We start from the raw sequence: 22546 nt of genomic DNA on the forward strand, positions 1-22546 counted from the left end.
TTTCCAAATCTTCTGAATCTGAACCCTTTTTCCACTTTTAAAGTTATAGCAAGAGCTTTTATATGCATTGCCCTCAGGGTAGGGATGACATAGAAAGAAAAAAAAAGTAAAATTTGCAGCTTTTAGTTCTTAAATAGATTTTTGTGGATCTATAGAAGCCACTGCAGTCTTTGAAGCTATTAATTACAACAGCCAGGTGTTTGAAAGAAGGAAAAAGAAGGCACTTTGGATTGTAAAAGTTTGCCTTAGAGCCTTCGGGGCCCAGCCGGTGGGACTGGGGATGGGGTATGAAGCTAGGACCGTTCTGTGTCTGTTTTCAAGGAGAATTGTCCAGCTAGGGGCTGGGAGAGCCTAGATGCTGAGGAATACCAGAGAAGGGGCCCCTCACTTCTCACTTTTGGGGTTAAACTCCCATGGGGTGAGATAAGGCAAATAGATGTGAGACTGCTTAATAGATGGGGGAGTCTGAAAACACAGGGAAATCATGCCCAATCTCTGTCTCAAACTCAGAGAAAGCAGTCACTAGAAAGCAGAAATGGCATCAAAGCTGATCATCAGGCCCGTTGGAGGCTCTCCTCTGTCTCCTATGGCCTCTGAAGGGTGCTCAGGAGCAGCTGAAACTTTCCACTGCCCTAGAGTGGGCAAGAAAGTGGCTGAGAGGTATGGAGAGGTGGTTGCAAAGTGGCCCACTCAAGTGTTATGACTGGAGAGCAGAAAGTGTTTCTGCTATGAGGATAAGCCTCAGGTGGACTGGACATACACAGAGGCAAGCAGCTCTCTTTGCTTAAAAATGGCAGAAATGTGGGTTTGCATGCCAATCCAAGGTACTCACAGTGCCTTTCTCCTGTCCGGAGTCACCATCAGAGGCCAATGTGACTGTCTTCTTTGGCCTTCTGGCTTCCTTCCGGCTTCCCTATATCTCCTGAGCCCGCCTCAGCCCCTCTTGCAAGCTCGGAGACTACACATTTCCTCTGAATATAGGTCTCCTATGTACCCGACGAGGCCTCCATGTTGAAGGTCTGAGATGATCCTATGAGGACTGACTTTCCATTACCATGTGGACAAGAGGGCCTGGTCCTTTCAGCAACTCAGAGGCTGAGTAAGGGGCACAAAAATCAGCTTCTAAGAAATTTTTTGCATGCCCTTCTCATACAGAGCATGGCCTTGGCCTTGAGGTAAATCGAGCCTGTTGGAGGGTTTTAGTTGTCCATAGTGCATGTGTGAGCTACAACGGAGTCCTTGCAGTACCAGCTTATGCCCACATGTAGTGGACATACATTTTTCTCAAGCTATAAATTTAGGTGTGCAAGAAAACTATGTGATGTCATAAAAAAATAGTAGCAGATCCCACCTTAGCTTAGAGGTCCCGATCTGCTAGTGGGTATTGTCAACTCAAGGTAACTCACTTTTGGCTTAAAACTAAGTTTCTTTTGGTCAGTGTCTCAGTTAAAATGAGCCTCTCCCCACCTCCCTTCTTGTCTTCTTTCCAAGGTGCATCTGGGTGTAGTAGAGTTGAATAGAAGGCCTGGGCATTGGTGATGGTGGGAGCAGCTACTCTGTGGACACCTTCTGTCCTTTGGCTTCCACTGGGGTGTGGCATCCTAGGAGGTCACAGACGCTGCACTCTCTCTCTCTGCTGTGTTCTCTGAGATGCCTGCGGCCCCACTATGGTCTCCATGTCAGGTCCACACATTGAGTCTTTTCTACTCCCACCTCAACTCTCAGTCCACTGGTTCTCTCAGCTCTTCCACAAGGCTCTTCATTGGGAAGCAGCATGGAGTTTTGGCTGCTTTCCCTGAGATGCTATGGGACTGAGCAGGACTATGAGGCTCTTCAAGGTTCATGGCCCAGATGCTGTTATTCCACCATTCTGGAGACAGTTGAATGTAGAATTTCTCTCAAGTTTTGTCACCTCCTGGGCTATACCCTCTGAACCCCAAAATAGCATTTTCTGTTTAGGATCCCCCTTGAACTTTTCTGAGGTTTCTATTTTCCCGTCCTCAAGTTGGGACTAGGCTCAGGGGTGATCATGGGGCCTTCTCTCAGGGCTTCTAGTACCATGAAGCTTTAATGACTTCCCTCCCATTCTTCCCTCCTTTCCTAGGGGTCAAAAGCTGGTCAAGGACTGGAACATGAGGGAGGAAAACATCATTTTGTGCATTTCCCCAACCTTGGGTCTCTGGGTTTTGGCTCCTGCTAATTAGAGATAAACTATTTGAATTATAACAACTAACTTACTCAGTGAAACACCTGGTTCTTGAGCCTGAAAGCCACGGTTTTCCAGATTTTTGTCTATGCTACAAATCTGTAAAGTCTACTTAAAACTCAAAAGCTAAGAATTTGATTCGTGTCTTGCTTGGAAGCAATACATATAAAAACCTTGGTGCTTAGGGGTGGAGGAGGGTAGGGGTAAAGGCAATAGACAATATGAGCACATCAACCTTTTTCTTTGTTTTCCTTTGTCTTTAGCAGAATTTAAGTTCCACTTACAGAATAGTTTTCCCCAGGCACTCCAGTCCCATTGATACCCTCTTTCTTGAATGTGATTGAGAATGTAATCAGTTCCATAGCTTCAGATAACTTCTAGCTACATGTCTTCGTTTGGCTTGTTTGTTTTATTTTGTTTTTGTTTTTGCCTACTCTGTAGGCTCATCAAAATCAAGAATGATTCTACCTTTGTAGCCTTCCCTGTGTTTGTAATGCTTTGCTTATGAGTGAGTGAGAACTGTTTCACTCTTTGATGCCATGATGGCTGATTTTCTCTATATTCAGAGTGGACCACTCCATCCTGCATCATGGGCAGGAATAGGTAATTCTGCTTATGGCAATAAGAATTTAATATGTTCAAGGTAACTGCACAATCTTATTTATATTTGTATTTGGCTAAGCTTTTTTTTTTTTTTTTGTCCTGCTCCTATATTTTTATTTCTTTCCCACTTTTTATCAAACTTAAAAAATACTGTGGCTGGAAGAGAACTTTAAATGTCATCCCCTAATTCCACCGATGGGGAGACTAAGAATGAGGGAAGAACAATGAGGAAAAACAATGACTTGCTCTAAGTCACAGACCCATTCAGTAGCAGCACAGCCACCTGCATTCTTGGCTTGTGATTGCCAGGTCATGTTTCCATTGAGCCGTTTATACATTTTAGAGTTTGTTTGGTTTAGAAGACACTGCCATTGTACACTGGAAAAATTATTTCTAAATGGATATTAATTGCTTCCTGGCCTCTCTGTGAATTGATGAATGTTTGGGTTTCCAGGCAAAGGAAAGCCTCTTTGCACAATTACAGAAACAACCTATTGAGACTTCTCCAATAAATAAAGTGATCAGACTATGGAAGAAAAGAAGCTGACAGCACTTGGAGGCATCTGATAATGTGCCAAGTGACACTTAGGACTTAAGATAAATTTGACGTTAGGGTGGGTTATCTGTGGACAGTAGTTTCTTAGTTCTTATGGTTGGTAAAGACTAAGTGATCAGGGTACCATCCTTTTTCTTGAGTTGAAAAATCCGAATATTTCAAGTCTAAACACTTCAGTTAAAAATTGGGCAGAAAGAAAATTCTGGCCCTACTAACTTAAACTTAGTGGATAAATGAAACAACAGTAACGTCTTTACATCATTCAGCTCTTACTCATTATTTTTGTGTGTATCTGGTTGTATACGTTATAACATGGAGACATGGCGGTATGGTGCAATTTGGCCGCTTCTCCCTATTTGGGTTGCGGATTCTGTAGCATGTGAAACCACACAGAACATTTGGTTTTCTATCACAAAAATGTTCTTATTTGTGCAGATAGAATTTCTTTGAAAATTTAAAGGAGAATCCCATTTTCCATGATATCATCTCTATGGAGAGGGTTTTGAAAGCAAAAATGATTTTAATATGCTTGTGCATCTGTGCATATAAAATTCCATAACTGTGGGAAGCATAATGAGATGGTTCCTAAAGGCAAGTTAAAACTGCAGCAGCAAGCAGAAATTTTTCATTATCCATATGAGTTAATTAATAATGCCATTTGGCACAGTCAGATGTGCAGAAAATAGTGCAAGAAGTAAGAATGCTTTGCTTTTCTTTTGCTTTTCAAGGCCAGGCTACTCTTAAATTGCTTACTGGGAAATAGTGTAAAGGGTCATGGGCTTGGAAACTAATTGGGATTCATTGTTTTCCTGCTTTGCCATCGATGGCTTATATAGAACATAATATAATGCTAGTCAAATGCAGTAAAGTATTTGGAAATAATTTTGGGGGGAAGGTTTAACTATATGACCAGCTGATTTTCCTAAGGGCATTATCTCCACCCACCATGTGTTCCTTAGGTAGTTCCAATTTTGCTGAAAAAACTGTAAAATAATTCAGCTTATCATTTTAGTCTAAGACAAAATAAGCCTTTTTTTTTTTTCCTTATTGCATTGGCTTATAAACAGGCTTGTCAGGAACCAGTTTAGACACCATTATGTGCTCCACAGTTCTTCGTGTACTTGTTTAATCTTTTCATACCTCTCTGCTCCCTTGTTACCTTGAAATAGTCTTCCTCAAGGTATAATCCACAGATAAACTGCCAGTGTTAATAAAATCTCACTCTCACCACTTAATTTGAAGTCAAATTGCTGTATTCCATCTAGCTTTAAAGAAAACTCATGCTTACCGACAGTTTTAAACAGCTGTTTTAAGGGAAAAAACTCATGTTAGAAAAGCTATTTTAAAAACCTCTTGTACTAAAGATAGTTTTAATAAAAACTCATGTACATGACCTAATTTTGGAGAACACTGCTATTTTTAAGCTAATTTTTATGAAAACTAATGTGCACAAGTAGTTTTAATCATTCACTTTCAGACTTTGTTAAAAATGCCAGTTCCTGGATTATACTCACTGAGAAGGAGTCTATGGAGATAAAACCTATAATCTGCATTTTAAGTAATTTCCCTGAGTGATTCTGAGGTACGCCAAAGTCTGAGAATTAATGATGTAAAAAGAGAGTTTGGAAAATTTTTTTTCATGTTCAAGCCCCCTTTTTTTTTTTCTAAATTTCATTAAAATGCAAGTGGGGTCGAAGTGGTCTCAGCAGTTATTTACTTGACGCCAAGAGCTGGTTGTCTGGGGCGTGTATAAAACAAGAAAAAGGTGAGTGTAAGGAACCTACATTTCTGAAATGTATGGACGTCCTTCAAGGGAAAAAATTAAACTTCTGATTTGATCATTTTGAGTAGGCCTAGCTCCTATAACTAAATATGAAGTCTGTCGATTGACTATCACGACATTTTTATCTCAAAGATGTTCAGTTTCTTTTTGAATTCTCTCCAGAGAAGGTGTATTGAGCATTGAATGCCAAATCTGTGCTATATCTTGCTTAGAATTAGTGGTCATGCCTCTAGAATCAATCAATAAACATTAGTGACTTATTGAATGCCAATTACATGCATAAGATTATGCTTTAGATCACTACTACATGATAGAATCAACTGATTATCTCAAAAAAACAAAAAGCTATTGTCCTACCCCCATTTCAGACTAATCTAATTAGAATTTCTAGAGATGAGGTTCAAAACTTCTGCTAGATCCTCACGTATTGCTGATTTGGGTCCTTCTGTTGGGTACAATGAAATTGCCCTTGTATGAGGAAATGTGGTTTTAGATTACAGTTTGAATCTCTAAATTGGAAAACCTCTTTTCCAAACTGTATTAAGACGCATGATAAATTGTACTTGGTGTCCACCTGACCAGAGACCAATACTTAATTTCTCTATAAGGAACTAACATCTGTTAGCCAATATCTTTTAACAGGATTTTTATAAATGATTTCATTTTCTATGCCATTATATTATTTCATTTAATGCTCATAGCAAATATAGGTCAACAGATCTTCATTTTACAATTGAGGAAATTGAAGCTCAGAGAAATTAAAATTTGCACCCAATAAACAAAACTATTGTTATTAAATGGCAGCTATGTGCCAGGCATGGCTAATGTGTTTTGTACATTATCACTGGATGAAATATACATCATCATCACAGTGTTCCCTGGAGTATGATGTGTAGAACAATGGTCTGTCAAGATGCTTGGGAAAAATAGATTCTGTTATCTAATAAGTTTGGGAAATACTGACTAATTTCCAATTTTGTTGAAAATTCCCAGTGCATCATAGCATATTAAACACAATGAGATACCATGCAGTTAAGGAATGTTTAGAGTAGTGCTTCCTGGGTCCCTTGACCAGGAAAATCTTATTTGAGTAACACTTGCCAATGGGACCCACTGCGAAAGATACTCCTTCAGTACAATCTTGTGACCTAGAAATTATGTCCTGGTATGACATATTAAGAAACCAAGGCTTTGAGAAATTCAGTCGCTTGTCTATAGTCATTCAGCACGTGGCTGTACTAGAAACTGCACCTAAGTTTGGTTGATTTTGAAAATTCTCTTATGATTCTAGAATCTAGGACTCTAGGCTGCTGACTAATATCTATTTCTCTGTTAGTAAAGCTGAAATAAAATTGTTGAAAGGATTAAATGTAATGCTGTATCATTTCAAACATTTTGAAAATATTCAAAATATTTTGAAAATTGTTAAATAACATGTAAATATCGGAAGTAGCTAGTATATGCTTACAGTGGCACACAGATATTAATTTTATCCAAACCTCTGAGTTACACTTTTAAAAGACAGTCTCTGTAGAAAAGTGAATTTTGTTATTGTTAACCTTGATCATCTAAACTTCATCAATAACCCTTATACTTTTTTTTTGTAGCACCTTTGATTTATTGAGTAGCCCTTGGGAATATAAACTTATGTAACTTGTGATTTCAATATACAGAATCAATGAAATATGAATAATAAAATATTTTTCCCAACATTTGACTCTATTGATTATGAAGATGTAACCTGTGACCTAGGACAAAGTATGTTGCTTTCACTTCAGTAATAGTAAATAAATGTTGGTGTAATTTATAGATATTTTCTTAAAAGTACATTTATTTAAAGAAGAAAGCAAGACTGAGAAACAATCAGGGCAAGAACCAACTTTCCTAAACATGCTTTACTGGAGAAATATAATGTTGATTGGAGAGACCTCTGGTTCGAAATTTGGAACCCATTTAAAGGCAAGCAAAGAGAAGGCAAAATATTACATGATTGCACAGATGGCTTATCTTTACTTCTGAGAAATATGTTTTGGGGGCTAACTTCATATGTCAAAGGTAATCCCATTAAGGAGAACAAAGACCAACTGATCCCATATTGAGGGAAGATGAAAGGCATCTTCAATCCCCCTACTCACTGTGAAGAGGAAAGAAGCCCAGAGGGACAGCAGACATCCTTCATAACAACAAATTAAGTATGCAGTTGGTTTTCTGTGTCACCAAGCTGAGTTATAGTGGGAATTATTTACAACATTTTGAATGCAGGTGGAAAATAAATCTACAGAGATCTGTAACTAATGTGTATGGAAATTCTTTCCTCTATTTATTTTCTCCTCCTTGCCCTTCTCCCCAATATACTTGAAATGAATTGATAACGACGAAGGGTCCAGAGAAATGAGTATGAAAGTGGCAATGCTCAGAAAAGATTGCTATGAGAACAACCACTCTATCCTGGGTAAGTAGGAAGGGAATAAAATAATGTCTAGTGAAAAGATGTTCGTCAGTGCAGAGTGAGAGTAAGTGGAAAATAGAAGATGTTATGCATTAGTTCCTAGTTGAGGACCTTGTTTGGAGCTTGCAAGAAATAATCTGTAGCATGAAAAAAAAAAAATCACAGTTCCTTAGAGACTCTGAGCATGGTATGATCTAAACCTACGAGGATTGTCAAGTAAGTGTTACGTGAGAGCTTGGTGATAATGAATTTCTACCCAGGGATCATTCTTGACTGTGTCGTGCCTTCCTGAGTGATGTTCAATTTAGCTAATGCTCTTCTGTGACGCCAGAGGTTTCAAGTTTAGCTATCATTTTCTGGATCACATTTTTCAATTTTTAAAATCCAAGACATCTTTGAGTCTTTGTGTAAATAATTCATTTTAAATAGTGAAATCAACATTGTTATGGAGTTACTACAAAAAGATAGGGCTTTGGGTAGTTTGACCATGCAGATCTACAGAACGTAAGGGACGGGGAGAAGGAAAGAGGAGGAAAAAAAGGTCCACAAAGATGAAAACAATTCCACAATATTAGCATTTTGTTTTTATGCTTTGCACTGATGAAAGTCTCGATCTACTTTTTCATAAGGAAAGACCTGCTTATTTTTAATGCATGAATATAGAACTAAGATAACCATTGTCTTGATGGTATAGTGGATTCTGGAAAATACACATATCTTGGAGTTTATATACCCCTAATACACCTCGGTTTCAACACAGAATGCACATCTGTTCTCAGTGCATTGAATTCAATGTCTAGAGTCCATGAGTTTTGCCATCTTAAAGGGATAGGGAATTATGACTATATATGCTCAGTCGATACAGATATCATCAACAACACCAATTAGCAGGAACGATTTCTACTGGGCACACTGTTTTTTTCTTTAACTGATTACACAGTATGAACTGAGGACTGTGTCCGAATCCCTCTCTCCTCTCGAATTAATTTGCCACATTCTAAATCCGTAGATAAAGTGGTTCCAGAAGTGGAGTTGGTTGGATGGGTTTGCTTACACTGCAGTCCATAAAAGAAACAAAAAGCCTTGCATGCAAAAGAAATGAGAAAAATATAGAAAAAAATGAATAAATCAGAAGCAAAAATGAATGTTTAAATGAAAATTTAAATAAAATGAAGCTGACAATTATGAGAAGCACATTAAAGCATAACATATACAAGCTTTTATTTTTCAAATTAGTTGCATAAAAACAAGACACCTCAAGAGCAAATTGAAAGTTAAAACAAAGCAGAACAGTCCATTTTCCCTTTTAAGTAAAGATAGTTTTCTCTATCAAACTCTAAGAAAGGGGTGCTTAATGTTCTCACAATTGCCTTGTATTGTGGGAAAATTTTCATGATAAAACCAGGTTTAATCAATCACCCCCAGCTTTGGGAGTGTAAGGAGAGTGTCCACTTAAAGGAGGTGGGACTGGTGTGAGATTATTAATCAGAACTGGCTACATAATTCGTGGGGCCCAGTGCAAAGTGAAAATGTGGAATCCCTTGATTAAAAATTATTAATCAATAGGACACTGACAGCTGAGCATTAAACTAGCCCTGTTATTAATTGTTTATAACCTCAAAATTCTAACAATAACTTTAAATTGAATGGGTGGTCTAATGCACCACAATGGGCATGAGCTTTGTACTTATTGTTTATTCTAGTATGCTTATGAAGGAATTCTCTTTAACACAGTCATCTTATTCAGAATGGTGTTAAGTTCCTGGTGTGAATTCTATCAAAGATAAAAGTGACAGGCAATAATGGTTGACTGCTAAAATCAACTATAATCCTAAATACAATTTGGAAAAGTAAAGTCTCTAATATATTTCATTGTCATTCTGTATAATTCATCATATTCCTGGTCCCCCCAAATTGGTGAATTATCCATTTACAAATCATATTTTGAGAGAGGTAAGTGCTCAGTTTCAAAATACTACATTTATATCTTTATGTAAATTGCTTTGCATTAGTGCCCATGGTCTGCATCTAGACTTAAAGGAAAGATGGTAACATTTCTCTCAAAGATCTTTTTATATCTTTTCCAATTTTGGATTTATTTCTTGCTTGCTTTATCTAGGGTTTCTATCTTAAGAGCAAATAACTGTTCAAGAAATTAACCGAGTTTGGAATTTCTGCACTGCCATTCCAAATAGTGCTAATTGGATTTAGTATATAAGGTGCTTCCTTCTTCTCATTAATAAATGATGGGGCTACAGTGCCAACAGCACCTGGCAGGGATTCAATAGCTCTTTGCTCTAACTCAGAAATGGCTCTTCTGGGCTTCTAAGTCAATAGACTGTTACAAAAAAGGGCAGGCGTCTTTAAACCCCCCAAACTGAAGACAGATAACGCAAACTAAAAACTACCTAGTCCTAGAAAGAGATGACTCACCTGTTCAATATCATTGTTCTTCCGTGATTTGTATATAAATTCTCCGATGGCTACAAATACAGACAGGACCAGTCCAGCAGCCAGAACAATGAAGATGCCCCCAATGTTTTCTACTCCCAGAGCACTGGCCTCTTTGCTGTCTTCCTCGGGGCAGCCATTCCCCCGCCACCACTTCTCTTTCATCATATGCAGCTTGCCTTCTTCTTGTAACTGAAGAATAGCAATTGTGATTTTATCCCGGTAAGGCGAGCCTGGAAGTAAGGTCATTGGGATGTTGGTCACCAAAGGGTTGAAGATGTCAAGAGGGATTATTGTCTTAAAGGTAACGACTTTATGGCTGGTGGGAAACCCCAATCCACAAATTGACTGGCAAAGGGCACGGAGGTTGAATTCTATATTTTGAAGGCTCCAAATAATTGGAAAGTGGATAGCTGACATGCTGAGATTACCTCTTGCCCAGACTGTCTGTTCCTTTTAAATAAGGAAAAGCTGAGCTGGGAATTCTGTGACATACCTCTGCTTCTGGTGAGCTTTTTATAAATCTTTTCCCATGTTGGGGGATTTTGTTGTTTAGATTCTATTTTTTCTCGGTTGTCTAACATCGTGACAGCCTGGCTAGATGATCACCAGTGCCATCTCGTTTTCTTTCTAGGGCAGCAGCTAGACATTTCCCAGTCTGCCTTACAATTAATTCAGTGTGGCGAAGTGACCAGTTTCTAGCATTCAGGGCTAAAGCGACGTATGACTATTTCCAGTCCTATCTCACATTCTCCCAACATGATCCTCTACTTTTTCCATTTCACCAAATATGCGGCAGGAAGAAAAAGACTTCAAGTCACTAGGGATAGTGGAACCACCAATTGGAAGGAGTTCAGGTCCCAGGATGACTGCATGAAACAGTCTCTCTTTCAATGCACACTGGACCACAGCAAGGTCAAGAAACACACATTTATGGTGTAAGCCACTTGAATATAGCAGATGTTGGTTATAGTAATTAGTCCATACTGTCTAATACACTTAGTAACATACCATTAAGATTAGGTTTTGAATACTTCAAAGGTTCTAAAAATTCCTCTAGGTTTGGAAAATTTACAAGGGCTTCACTGATATCTTTTATACCCAGTCTTCTAGTAATGTCGTTGAACTTTTAATTATGTTAGGGTTAGACAGTACTGACACCTGTTGGTGGCCATAGCTTGCCCAGTACTGGCTTCCTATACCAATTAATACAAAGGGAGAGATTAAAAGATGGTAAGATGCATTTACTCAATTTCTCATTGGATGCTAAGAATTTTTGTTGGTATTTCTTCTACTTAGTAAGAAGGTAGTACACCTTCGCTCTTTCTGTTGCAAACTTTAAAGTTCTTCTTGGCAGAAATAAAAAGATGCAAAAAATCAAATAGCAAATAGAAAAATGGGTCATCTTAGAACCAGAAAAGATCTTAGAAATCATATAAACCAGTCCATGTATTTTAGCCTTGAAGAAATTTAGGATGTGAAAGTATGAATAAAAGTACTAGTTACTGGCAGAGGCAAGGACTTAACTCATTTCCTCTTACTTCTCACCTCGTGTTATTTCCCTGAAAGCTGCTTCCTCTACCCCGCAGCCTGCCCCTCTTCCTGCTGTCAGCCTCCACATACACAAACCTTATGTTCTGTGACATGTTTTATGTTGGAAAAACAGAAGGTTAACATTGTGGCATTTGTCATTTTTCTTTCTTTCCTCCCAAAACTTCCTTGTCAGGACTCAAAATCAAGTTTAAAAGAAGAGTAAAATGTTTTGGAGTTAGATTGTAGCTTGTCAATTAGAAGAATGGATTTTTGGTGAGAAAATGGCTCTTGTAAGCCAAATTAAAAGATACTGGCTGCTTGCTTAAACACCCCCAGAATAACGGTTAGTGTCAAAATTAGCACCATTCACATACCCATAGCATGTGAGCAATTAAGTGAACCAGGAGAGCTTCGCTTTAATGTACAAGAAAATGTTTTGAAGAGTGTAAGAATCATTCTTACGGGAGCGGTTGCTGCTGTAATTGTAGCAGTATACACAGTGGGCACTCAATAAATGTTGACTGACGCTCTCCTCCTGCCTTCAGGCTGCACGGTACCTAAAACATTTCGGACAGAGGAGGATCGGATCTCCATTTAAAGTTGTTCTCTAAGGAAGGTAATTTCCAGCCTCCTGGTAACCTGTTTAAGCTGTAACTGCTTTCATTCTCTCGAAGTTTTATTTTAAATCCCTCAGGAAGCATGTTTCCAGAGCCTCTGTCCTGAGAGTCTCGAAGAAGCAAAGTCTTCAATTTTGTGTTGTGACTGACCTGACGTTGACAATCTTCGACCATGGGAGAGTTTAGAGCCTTCAGGGGGTCAGTGAGGGCAAAAACAGAATTGTGTGGAGAATTTTTTGTATCTCAATGTATTTTAGCTTCAGTCTTGTTGTTGTTGTTTAAGTGGACTGAGTGACATCAGAAGTGATTTATTACAAGTCACTTGAAAAAATATATGTGTATACACACAGACCTTCCTGAATAGCCACTGAGCTTTTGTAAAGAGTCAATTCATCATAGAAGAAACATCTCACAAATTTATCCAACAGCTGTATTCCCAATGGATGTATTCTTTCTGAGGTCTGCCATCTGTTCCAATTATTCCTTCATTGTTTTTGGTTTAAAAGCCTGACAGGTTTATAACCAGTATGAAAAATTCCTGGAGTATATTTCTTTTTTTATCTAGGGAGGGGAAAGAGCTCTTCGACTTTGGAACTTGTGTGTCAGAGTATGGATGAAGCTGGAAAAAGTAGACTGCATTCGAACACTCAAGTCTCTGCATCATTTAATAGACAATGCAGTGATACTCATTGAGCCCCAAGCACATGCGGGCAAAGTCATTTTCAAATTGCTGCTTTCATTCAGGAGTGTTGCAAAAACCTTGCTTCCTTTCCATTCTCCCTACTCCCAAACTTTTAACTTTAGCGTTACATTCACTCATTAGAAGAAACGTCCATTGAAAGTCTCATAGTAAAGTACAGATATTCTCAGAAGGAATGATACACAGTTATTTTCTGTCAGTATTAAAGATAGGAAATTTGGTGAGCAAAGAGGAGTGTTGAAGGTGGTCAAAGTGGGCTTATGGGGTGAAAGATAAAATGAGGAAAGTGCCATTTTCAACTCTGTAATTTAATCTAAACATAGTTCTATTCAGAAACCACAGTTGCTCCTCTGAGAAGATGCAGAATATAACAGAATCAATCTTAAGGTCTTGATTTTGAAAAGGTTCAGGTAAAGGCAGCCACTCCCGGTATTTTTGTCTGACTTATGGCCCATTTAATTAAAATCAGCAGTTGTGGGATATAAAAAAAATAGCATCTGTCTAACTCTCCCCATCCCTATTATGGAAAATGAGGTGACAAAGCTTGGTTAGGGTGATAGTAGATTGTTTTACAAAAGGAGCCATAGCATTCTTTTAATTAGTGTCTAACAATCCCACTGGGCCTCCGGCAGAGCATGTTCACTTAATCATAGGAAAGTCTACCACTCGGGAAAAAATATATACACTTTATTAGCATTATTGGTATTTTCATCAGGGAAAGTTATTGAAAATAAAGGGACAATAAAGTAGTTATAATTTCCCTAGATCGATCATTCTTCAGATTTATTTAGAATACATTCTTGATGATAATGATAATATTAATAATAATAATAAGTTAATTTCTCCATACCATATATTTCTAACACCAGCTAGACAGCAGGGAGTCAAATTGGTTGCGTATTCACAGTGAAAGGTAAAGAAAGTTGATCTTTATCTGGTTAATTAAATTAATATTGATCAAAAATTGAATATGGGATACATAGTCTTTTTTTTTAAAATGAATTTGTGGTTAAATGTCCTAACATTTAGGATAGTCTACGTAAAATCTGATATTTTTAAATTAAAAATGGAACATCTAACAAACTTGTGTTCAAATTCCCACGTATGCAATTGACTAGCCTGAAAGACAGCTGCTGCTTCGGATGACCCTGTGGTCTCTAAGTTTCCATAGTTGCTACCATTCCTTATTGCTTCCTCAAGCAAACAAATTTATTCAATTATGATCTCTGCTTAACCTCTATAAGCATTTGAGTTTGTGATCTTTGTGTAATGTTGAGGGTTGGACTGGGCAATTCCTTTCAAACAACAAAAATAATAATGTAAATGAGCAAAACTAATCTACCTTGGATCCTTAATAATATGACTTGACCGTAACCGAGATTTCTGCTTACTAGACTACACTGCTCTATGGTGGCCCCTGATTCCTCTCCTTTGGAACGCTCATCACAAAATTGCCAATGATTCACTTGAAAAAAGCAAATTACCACCGGTGACTCTACTCACCCAAACCTTATATGGTACAGTTTTCTATAGAGAGAGAATCCATAATTGTCTCTTAAATATACGATATAGTTCTATATGTTAGACATGCAAGAAAACCTTGCTATATGGGTCTGTATGCCTACAAGGCAGTAATATCACTAGGGAAAACAGTAGCACAAAATACAGAAATAGGAATATTTGGAGGTTTTAGATAGTTATCCTTGATTGTATCTAGCATATTGCCAAATAATTATAATTTAATCTTTTTCTTTTTTTATGGATATAGCTTTGGTTTTACCTCTTTTGACATAGAATTTTAACCTTTTCAGTTTTAGCATCTATATGCTTAATTAGTTTTGTTATATTCCACTATAATTTAAGATAGCAAAACTAGATAGGCATGTATAGGTCTTGAAGACAATAATGTCAAGAGGATTAATCAGGAAGATATCCTTTAAAGATATTTTTTGAGAGTAAAATAATAAGATAGATAGACTCAACCAGATATCTAATGGTAGAGCTTGAAAGAAAGAGCGAGTTGAAAGTTCACTAAGTTAAATATCTGGGAATTGTCAATTCAAAACATGTCTCTGACCTACATGGGCACTTCCCTATTGATTAGTCCACTAAAGGTATTGCAAAACTTCTCAGAGTGTGGAGTAGATATCTCTGAGTTCACTCCCTTCTATTATTCAGAATTGACATTGCCCATCTCAGTCTTGGCTCATGCCTTGCCTCGCTTACCGATAGGTGTTCCCACTCCATAACCTTTGGAGTCAATGAGGCCCCCAATCTGAGTGAGGTTGCAGTTTCTCTGCGTCACATACTCAATGCTGGTGGACTCCATCAGCAGGGCGTAGTCGGTGGTGAGTACTCGTTGGATCCCTTCATCACTGTTCTTAACCAGGGCAGTCTGCTGCCTGCTGCTCATAAAAGCCCACATCTTCTCATAGGTGGATATCTTTGATTTCTGCAGGGAAAGAAAGAACACCCGCCAGCAGAAGAGTGCTGAGAAAATGCGCCCTAAAGCTATTCAAAATCCCAGTGGTCCAAATAGTATAGAGGTTCTTTTGAGGGAGGAAACCAGTATGGTTGATTCTTGACTTCAGTTTGGTAGTTGAGAAGAGCCCCATTTACTACAGGAAAACACTGGAAGCCCTGAGGCAGCTATGGAGGAAAAGGAGGAGATCTTGCCCATTAATAATGTAAGGCATTGGCTCAAAGTCCTTTTGTTGCTTTCAGTTAGGGAAGAAAGAACACTGATATCAATGGCAGCATTTGCCTAATGAACTGTGGCCACCAAGAACAAGTCCTCAAGGCATACTGGGCCAAGGAGTGGCTAGCTTACTCCAGGACTCTACTCACTAACTCCATTCCTCTTCAGTCCCTTAACTTCAGCAAGCATTGTTTTACTATTTTCTGGTACGTATGTCTCTATACCCGATACAGCATGCCTTTTTGCTGGGGACAGCCCTGAGATAAATCACGTGCTATTGCTGCTTTGTTTATGAAAGAACTGCAATTCACTCTTATCTTTTCTGGAAAACTTAGAATATAAAAGTTCTTGTCAAGTTAAAATTCAGATCAGAAAATTCTTTGTACTGTATTTATATTTTTTTATGTACATATTCCATTTTAATTTCAACTATATTTTAGAAAATGAGGACGGAATATTTCATTACAAAGTGTTCTATGATGTTGTCTTTCCCCTTATTCTTCAGCTTTTTGATAGAATCAATAATAAACCATAAATATGATGCATATGATAGATGCATCTATACATTTCATTATCTCATTATCTTACTTTCTTTGTTAAAATATACTGCCTTAGTTTTCATATTGCTTGGATATGGATTTTCTATTCTTTTGAATAATGATCTATGATTAGACATTTTACATTTTACTCTGTAATTTCCATATTTTTCCAATTTTTTTCTAAATTTGTCTTCCTTTGCATCAACACTCCCCTCCATTTATTTTGAAAATGAAAGACATTATGGGAATTACTGATAATTCTGAGCTAATTCCAGCCCCCACACATGAGACCGCTTCTTTGGCAGGCATAGGGTATATCATCTTAGGAGTGCAGAGAAGCTTAAAACATGATTTGGGGCCATAAGCAATAAATGGAATACCTGTGGCATCAACTCCAGCGTGGTTATTCATGCTCAAGTGTTCCTGGGGGCTCAGTTAATTCCTAACTCTATTTAGGACCTGGGTTAATTAATGCCATGGGCTTTATGAGTTAAGGGAGGACAGATGGCTTTATTTTGGATTGTTAGGCATTTGAAGATCCCCCTGAGAAAGGTCTTGTGAGACAAACAACAATTCAATAAACAGTACCTTGTAGATACTGGTATTTTGTGGAAGCCATTCTATCATGATTAGGCCCCTGTGAATTACTCCTCAACCCCAGAGATATCTGCAAATTGGAGCTCATGTCTCCATGACAAAGGCATGTTTTTTGGGATCAAGGTCAATGCTTCATTTGTTTTGTGATTTCAACCTCTAAGTGATGGATAATACTAAATTTGTAATAAAGAGCTACTCTAAGGAGGACAGGGAGGTCAGTCTGTCTTTTGGTAGTAAATACACAGCTAAGAAAATTTTTCCTCTTTCAGGAAACTACACTAAGGGAAAATAATTTTCTTAGAAGTATGAAATTTTAAAGTTGTCAGAGACTTTAGAAACTGACTCATTCAAACTGCCATTTTCACAGAGGAGGAAACTTTGGTATAGAAGGTTTGGAGACTTCATGAAAGTCACAGAACTAGTCAGTATCAGAGCTAATACTGGACGCCAGGACTCCCGACATCTAACTCAATGCTCTTTCCACTGGACCATGATGGTCTTGGGGAAGCGGATGTCCTTATTGCCAAATTTCCTCTGAGAATGATTTTAATCGTATTTGCTCTACCTACGACAATATAGCTTAAGTTCATGGACTCAGATTATTCCCTGACGCAGTTTGCTATTTTATATCGTGTTAACACAAACTTAGAGTCACCCTCCACATTAAAAAAAAAATCCCATGAAACATCCATTTTTTAATCATATTTAACTTTTATTAAAAATGAATGTTGTAAATAGTTAGAAAACTAGATTTTTAGTTTAGGGAAGTTGAGGACAAAACAAAGTAAATGATGAGTTCATTCATGGTAAATAGACAAATGTGGGAAGTCCAGGACTTCAGGGACATGGAGGGAGATGAAAAGATTCAACTCAAAACCTACAAGCCTGTCATGGAGCCCCATCAGGTATGTTCTCAAATCATCTGCTGTGGGGGGTTGTCTAATTTCTCAATACATGGCAGACCTATCTGTGGTCCTACTACATGCAACTAACATACAGCTTGTATAGTGTGTGGCTCACCAAGAGCACTCAACAGCCCTCAAAGTCATCTATATTCAAGGAGAAGTATCCACTGATCATGTACTTGATGCTACCACAACATCCATGAACTACAAAAATTCTCAACTCCTACTCTCAATTTCTTTTCTTGTCTCCTCACCGCTTGGTGACACAATGTTCCCTGAGTTAGCATGTTCTTCACACCGCAATCTGAGTAGGGCTGCTCTGTGGAGCTGGAGGTCATGGATTTAATTTAACCACATCTACTTCTTTCTTCTCAGAGTAGAAGATTATTCTTGACCCGAACTCCCTGTGGTGTGGGAGGGGAAGTCTAGCTGGCATGGACTCCTTTGAAGCATTGAGGGCAGAACTGTTTCCCAGTAAGAAAACTACCACTTGGTAGAGGACGTGTTCAAGTTGAAGGTACAGGAAACGTTCTAAATTCCTTTGACCCCTCCTGCTATTCTTGATGGGGCTTAATGATGGTAAACAAAATAGCACCCTTTTGCTTCCAGTTAAAGTTCTTTTTCATCATTTAGAAGTTTTGCTCTTGTGGGGCTCCACTGTATTCCACATTTGGAATTATGGACTATTTGAGAAGCTGGGGAGCGTAGAGAAACAGAAAGACTCCTAAAATATGGCTACAGAATAACATTTTTAACTGTTAGAAATACCTGTATGTGGCTCTAGTACCTTAAGACACAGTCAGTTTTCCACCTTTGAAGCCTACAGGAAGAACTTCATGGTTGGAAGAGTTTCCCTTAAGGATTCTTCAACCCCTACGTTCTACTCTCTGGACCAACTCCTTCATATTACTTATGCAGGGCCTGACTTTGGAGACCCACAGAAGGTCACCTTTAGTTAGTGAAAGAGCACAGAATTAGGGTCTCTTTCCTCTTCACTTCTGAGTTCTGTCCATTGTCATGCCCTCTTCTGTAATGTTTATTTTTTGTTAGGTCAAAAAGTACTATTTTGGTAGTAGTTAGATTTATTTCTTTTTAACAGATTTTCCATTTTTAAGACACAAATCTTAATAATTCTTAAATGGAACTGTTTGAATGACAGTCAGATATTTTTATGCTTCTAAATCTTCTGTAGTCTCAGCCTGTTAAATCGTTTTAAATAATATATATTTAAAAAATAGAAACAGTGAATACCTCTTATTTCAATGAATATGTTAAAGGTTAATTAGAATATTTGTAAAGTACTCTGAGCTTCTTAGCAAAAGTCACCAAACTGAAAAGCCTTCATTTATTAAATCTGAAATCATCTTTTTTTTCCCCCCAAATACTGCAGGAGTATCAGATTTAGATAATTTCATTTTGCCTGGTTAAACCTGATTATGTGGCTATTCTGTTGCTGATGAAATGTTGTTGGCAAAGATTAAGCATATTTTCACCTAAAATCTGTTATAAGGGAGCATTACTGGATCTCCATTTGATTACCCGCATTTAGATCTCTTTTTCCCCCTATAGTGCATGCAAGTTAAACACTCACTGGGAAATGATTTACAATGTGTCTGTGTTCAGTTAAAAAGTACTTATTGAAAATAGTAATAATCACCAGAACATGCAGTGTTTACTGTTTGCCAAGCACTGTTTAAGCGCTTTGCGTATATTAATTCATTTAATCTTCACAGTGATCATATGAGAAAGATGCTATTATTATGCCTCTTTTATATGTGAGGAATCAGAACGCCACCTGAGGAACTGATGAAACTATGATTTGATTCCAGCAATCTGGCTCCAGGTTCTGTGTTCCTAACCAGCAGGGAATCGGCTATTTGTTTTCATATACCCAACAACAAACTCACGGTTTGGCTAATGTTTTAACAGCTAAATTTTCTAAAGAAACAATTGTAGTGAGTAGTGGTGCTATTTTCCTATGATAATCAAACTGTTGCACCTCTCGTAGTTGGTGTCTGATGTATGGAACTATATACATAAAGTCAGGCAGCTTACATTTGTATAGACAAAAAATTAGATATGATTATTTATATATATATATCCATAACTCCCCATGCATACATACACACTGGGGATAAATTATTCATATTTGATCTTTGTTAGCTTATCAAAAATGCTATTATAAACATGGTGAATATGTGCATATTGAGCAAATAAAATGCCAAAAACAGTTACATTTTAAAATCTTCAACTTATTTTTTCTTTAGATAAACTCTGATTTAAGATAAATCTTGAAACTCAGTCAAAGACCTGGAAATCAACTAGGTAGAAATCCAAGCTTTTGAAGCAGAGGCATCAGAGGTAAATAGTTTGTCTTTAAAAAAACCATTTTCTTTAACTGACAATTAAATATATTATTTCATTAAATAATCTATTCTCATGGAATTTTAAAAATATGATTTAATTTACAAAAATCCCTTTGAAAGAAGATCTCAAAAGAAAGCATCTCTACTTATAGTGAGGACCTCTGTCTTTCAAATGTATGTAGTATGATTATTACGGTTGATCACGCTCCTATCTTGAATTGATAGAAAGTTATGACATTTGCAGACTCTCCAAGGTTTTAAAAATTCATGTGCTCCCTTTAAAAAATTCCCTCAGTGGGATTTAAACACCTGTCTAGAGTTAAAACTCCTGTCTAGAGTTAAAGATTGGTCCATTACAGGCAATATACCAGGATTTGAAAAAGGTTAACTTTAATTGACCTCATGGATTTCTTCCCAAATACATTTCTAATGTACGGGGACTCAATATTTTGGGTACTGATGGTAAAATTAGCTGAATCTTTCCAACACAAGCTAATATCTTCTTATGCAGAGAAGTTTGAGAAATGTCTTTCATTTATGCTTCTTTATATGACTATTTCTGTCTGCAACTTGTCTCCCCATAATGGCTCATTGCTTCACTTCCACTGGTGTGGTGCTCAGTAACTTCCTTGAAATGTCTTTGGGGTTGATGACAGCTCCTAACCATTCCCTGGAAGGAGATTATGAACGTTAGAGAGTCCCGTATTCCCATAGCCAGTCCAAAGTCCCTAGACCATGAAAGCCAGAAATGACAAGTCTGTTATGATTTTTTTTAAACCTATTTTATCCAAGTCATTTGAGACTGAATCATGATCTAATCTGTGTAATCCTCTGGCTTGGGTCTGAGAGGATAGTGACTTATTACAAGGCAAGCTTGTACTGAGAAACATTTCTTACATGAGTATTTTCTACCCCTCTGGCTCACGAGGACTTCTGGTGTTCACACTACTTCCTGTCTGCACAAGACATGCTCTTGAATCACACGGTGCGTGTGTTTAACAGGTCTGTGTGCGTCTCGTCTCTTTATTGCTCTTCCGGTCTTCAAGCTTTGCATACAATCTTATACCTGCCCCCCTCCAATGTCTTACAGTGTCACCCTCAAGCGCTATGACAAGAGCTATGACTGGAGATCCTGGAAAACATGTAAGCTGGAATGAATCCTTCTGAACTACCTTGCTCTGCTTCTCAGCTGAATTCTAAGGACAGCCTTACCATCTGTTGGCTATCTCCCATCTGGAAATGGTTCCTCCACAAACACCATGTATGTACCTAGAAAAGCTTCCAAAAACTAAGGTTTTTGTCTGGCCTAGCCTTTGAAGGTCTTTGAAATCTTGGGCACTGGCACTCCCTCTAGACTTCTCTGTCCATTAGCAGAAGGCACACCTTCCAGAGATCACTGACAGTAAGAAAGTGGAGCAAAGGCCAACATAGAGTTTTTGTTTTTGTTTTTTCTAAATTCACAGAGACTGAAAAAGTAGGACTGATAGCTAGGGGTAAGTGTTGGATGCTAATGGTGATGACATTGGTGGTGAAAATTATAATAATATCTAACTTCCTGATTGTTCACAATTTGCCGAGTAGTACTGTAAACACATGACCTGTTTAGTCCTTTATTCTTTAAAATAATCTTATGAGCTAGCTATTATCCTCAATAAACAGAAAAGGAAATCAAGGTGTGGAGCTTAAAGAACTTGCCAAGGTCTAGGTAGCTAAAAAGCAGCAAAGTCCGAATTTGAAGCTATGCTGTCGGGCTCCAGAGCGTGTAATCTGAAACACTTCACCATAAGTTTTAAATTGTATCCCAGCAATTGGTGTTAGGTATATCTCCTGAGAAGACTGGCTGGTATCCTCAATCTCTGAACAATGGACTAGCACCATTATCCCATTTGGATGTTGGTTTGCAAGGGCCACTGGGAAATCCTCCTTTTCAGGGCTCAAAATGTTCTTAGACTTTTTATGACAATGTTTTCTTCAATTGGAAAAAAAATTGTGACTTGCTGAATTGTCATCATGAGACCAGAGTTTAGACTATTCTGTTTATTCTGAAAGGTAATTAATAGAATTACATCAAGGAGAAAAAAAGAGAATTTTCACACTTTCCTTACCTTCTATGAGAGATGGAGAAAACTAGTGTCTTAGTGCTCCATTATGAAAGGGGAAGCTGTAGCTGGATGCCCTTGCTGTCAAATTACTTGAGTATAAAAGAGGAAATGGGTCATGTCGACCTTGGGGAAGCTACACCCAAGTTGTGTCCACAGCTTGGCCGTGAGCTGACTGATCTTTGTACTTCCTAAGATGCTGGTGGTGGTCTCAGGGGTTTGGAAGGGCAGGGAAAACCTTTATACCATTCAGGCTTTTGAAACAGTAGAAAGAACCAAGCAATTCTGCAGCAGAGAGCTGAGAAACCAATATAGTTAATATCATATTATTAACTAGTATTATCCCTAGTGGAAAATAAAAGGGAGTTTTTTGAAAAATTCTCTTAAGTGAAGTCTCTTGAAATTCTGAAATATTAAAACACTGACTTATAAAAAAAAAGTCCA

The 22546-nt window shown here is 37.8% G+C and overlaps 1 protein-coding gene across 9 annotated transcripts in view; it reads right to left on the minus strand.

Annotated features, from left to right (window-relative positions):
* The window catches only part of GRIK1 (glutamate ionotropic receptor kainate type subunit 1), a 363796-nt gene that overhangs the window by 6743 nt on the left and 334507 nt on the right, over window positions 1–22546 (minus strand). For 6 of the 9 annotated variants that reach the window (XM_026515292.2, XM_026515224.2, XM_026515139.2 and 3 more), the window contains 2 exons: window positions 15125–15350; window positions 10031–10281 (listed from right to left, as the gene is read on the minus strand). In XM_026515292.2, coding sequence (XP_026371077.1) covers window positions 10031–10281; window positions 15125–15350 — 477 coding nt within the window. Of the gene's footprint in view, window positions 1–8529; window positions 8680–10030; window positions 10282–15124; window positions 15351–22546 lie in introns of those variants that run through there. The other 3 variants (XM_044384517.1, XM_057306620.1, XM_026515096.2) reach the window with 1 other exon arrangement.

This window comes from Ursus arctos, unplaced genomic scaffold, assembly GCF_023065955.2.
Source record: "Ursus arctos isolate Adak ecotype North America unplaced genomic scaffold, UrsArc2.0 scaffold_4, whole genome shotgun sequence".
Lineage (NCBI taxonomy): Eukaryota > Metazoa > Chordata > Mammalia > Carnivora > Ursidae > Ursus > Ursus arctos.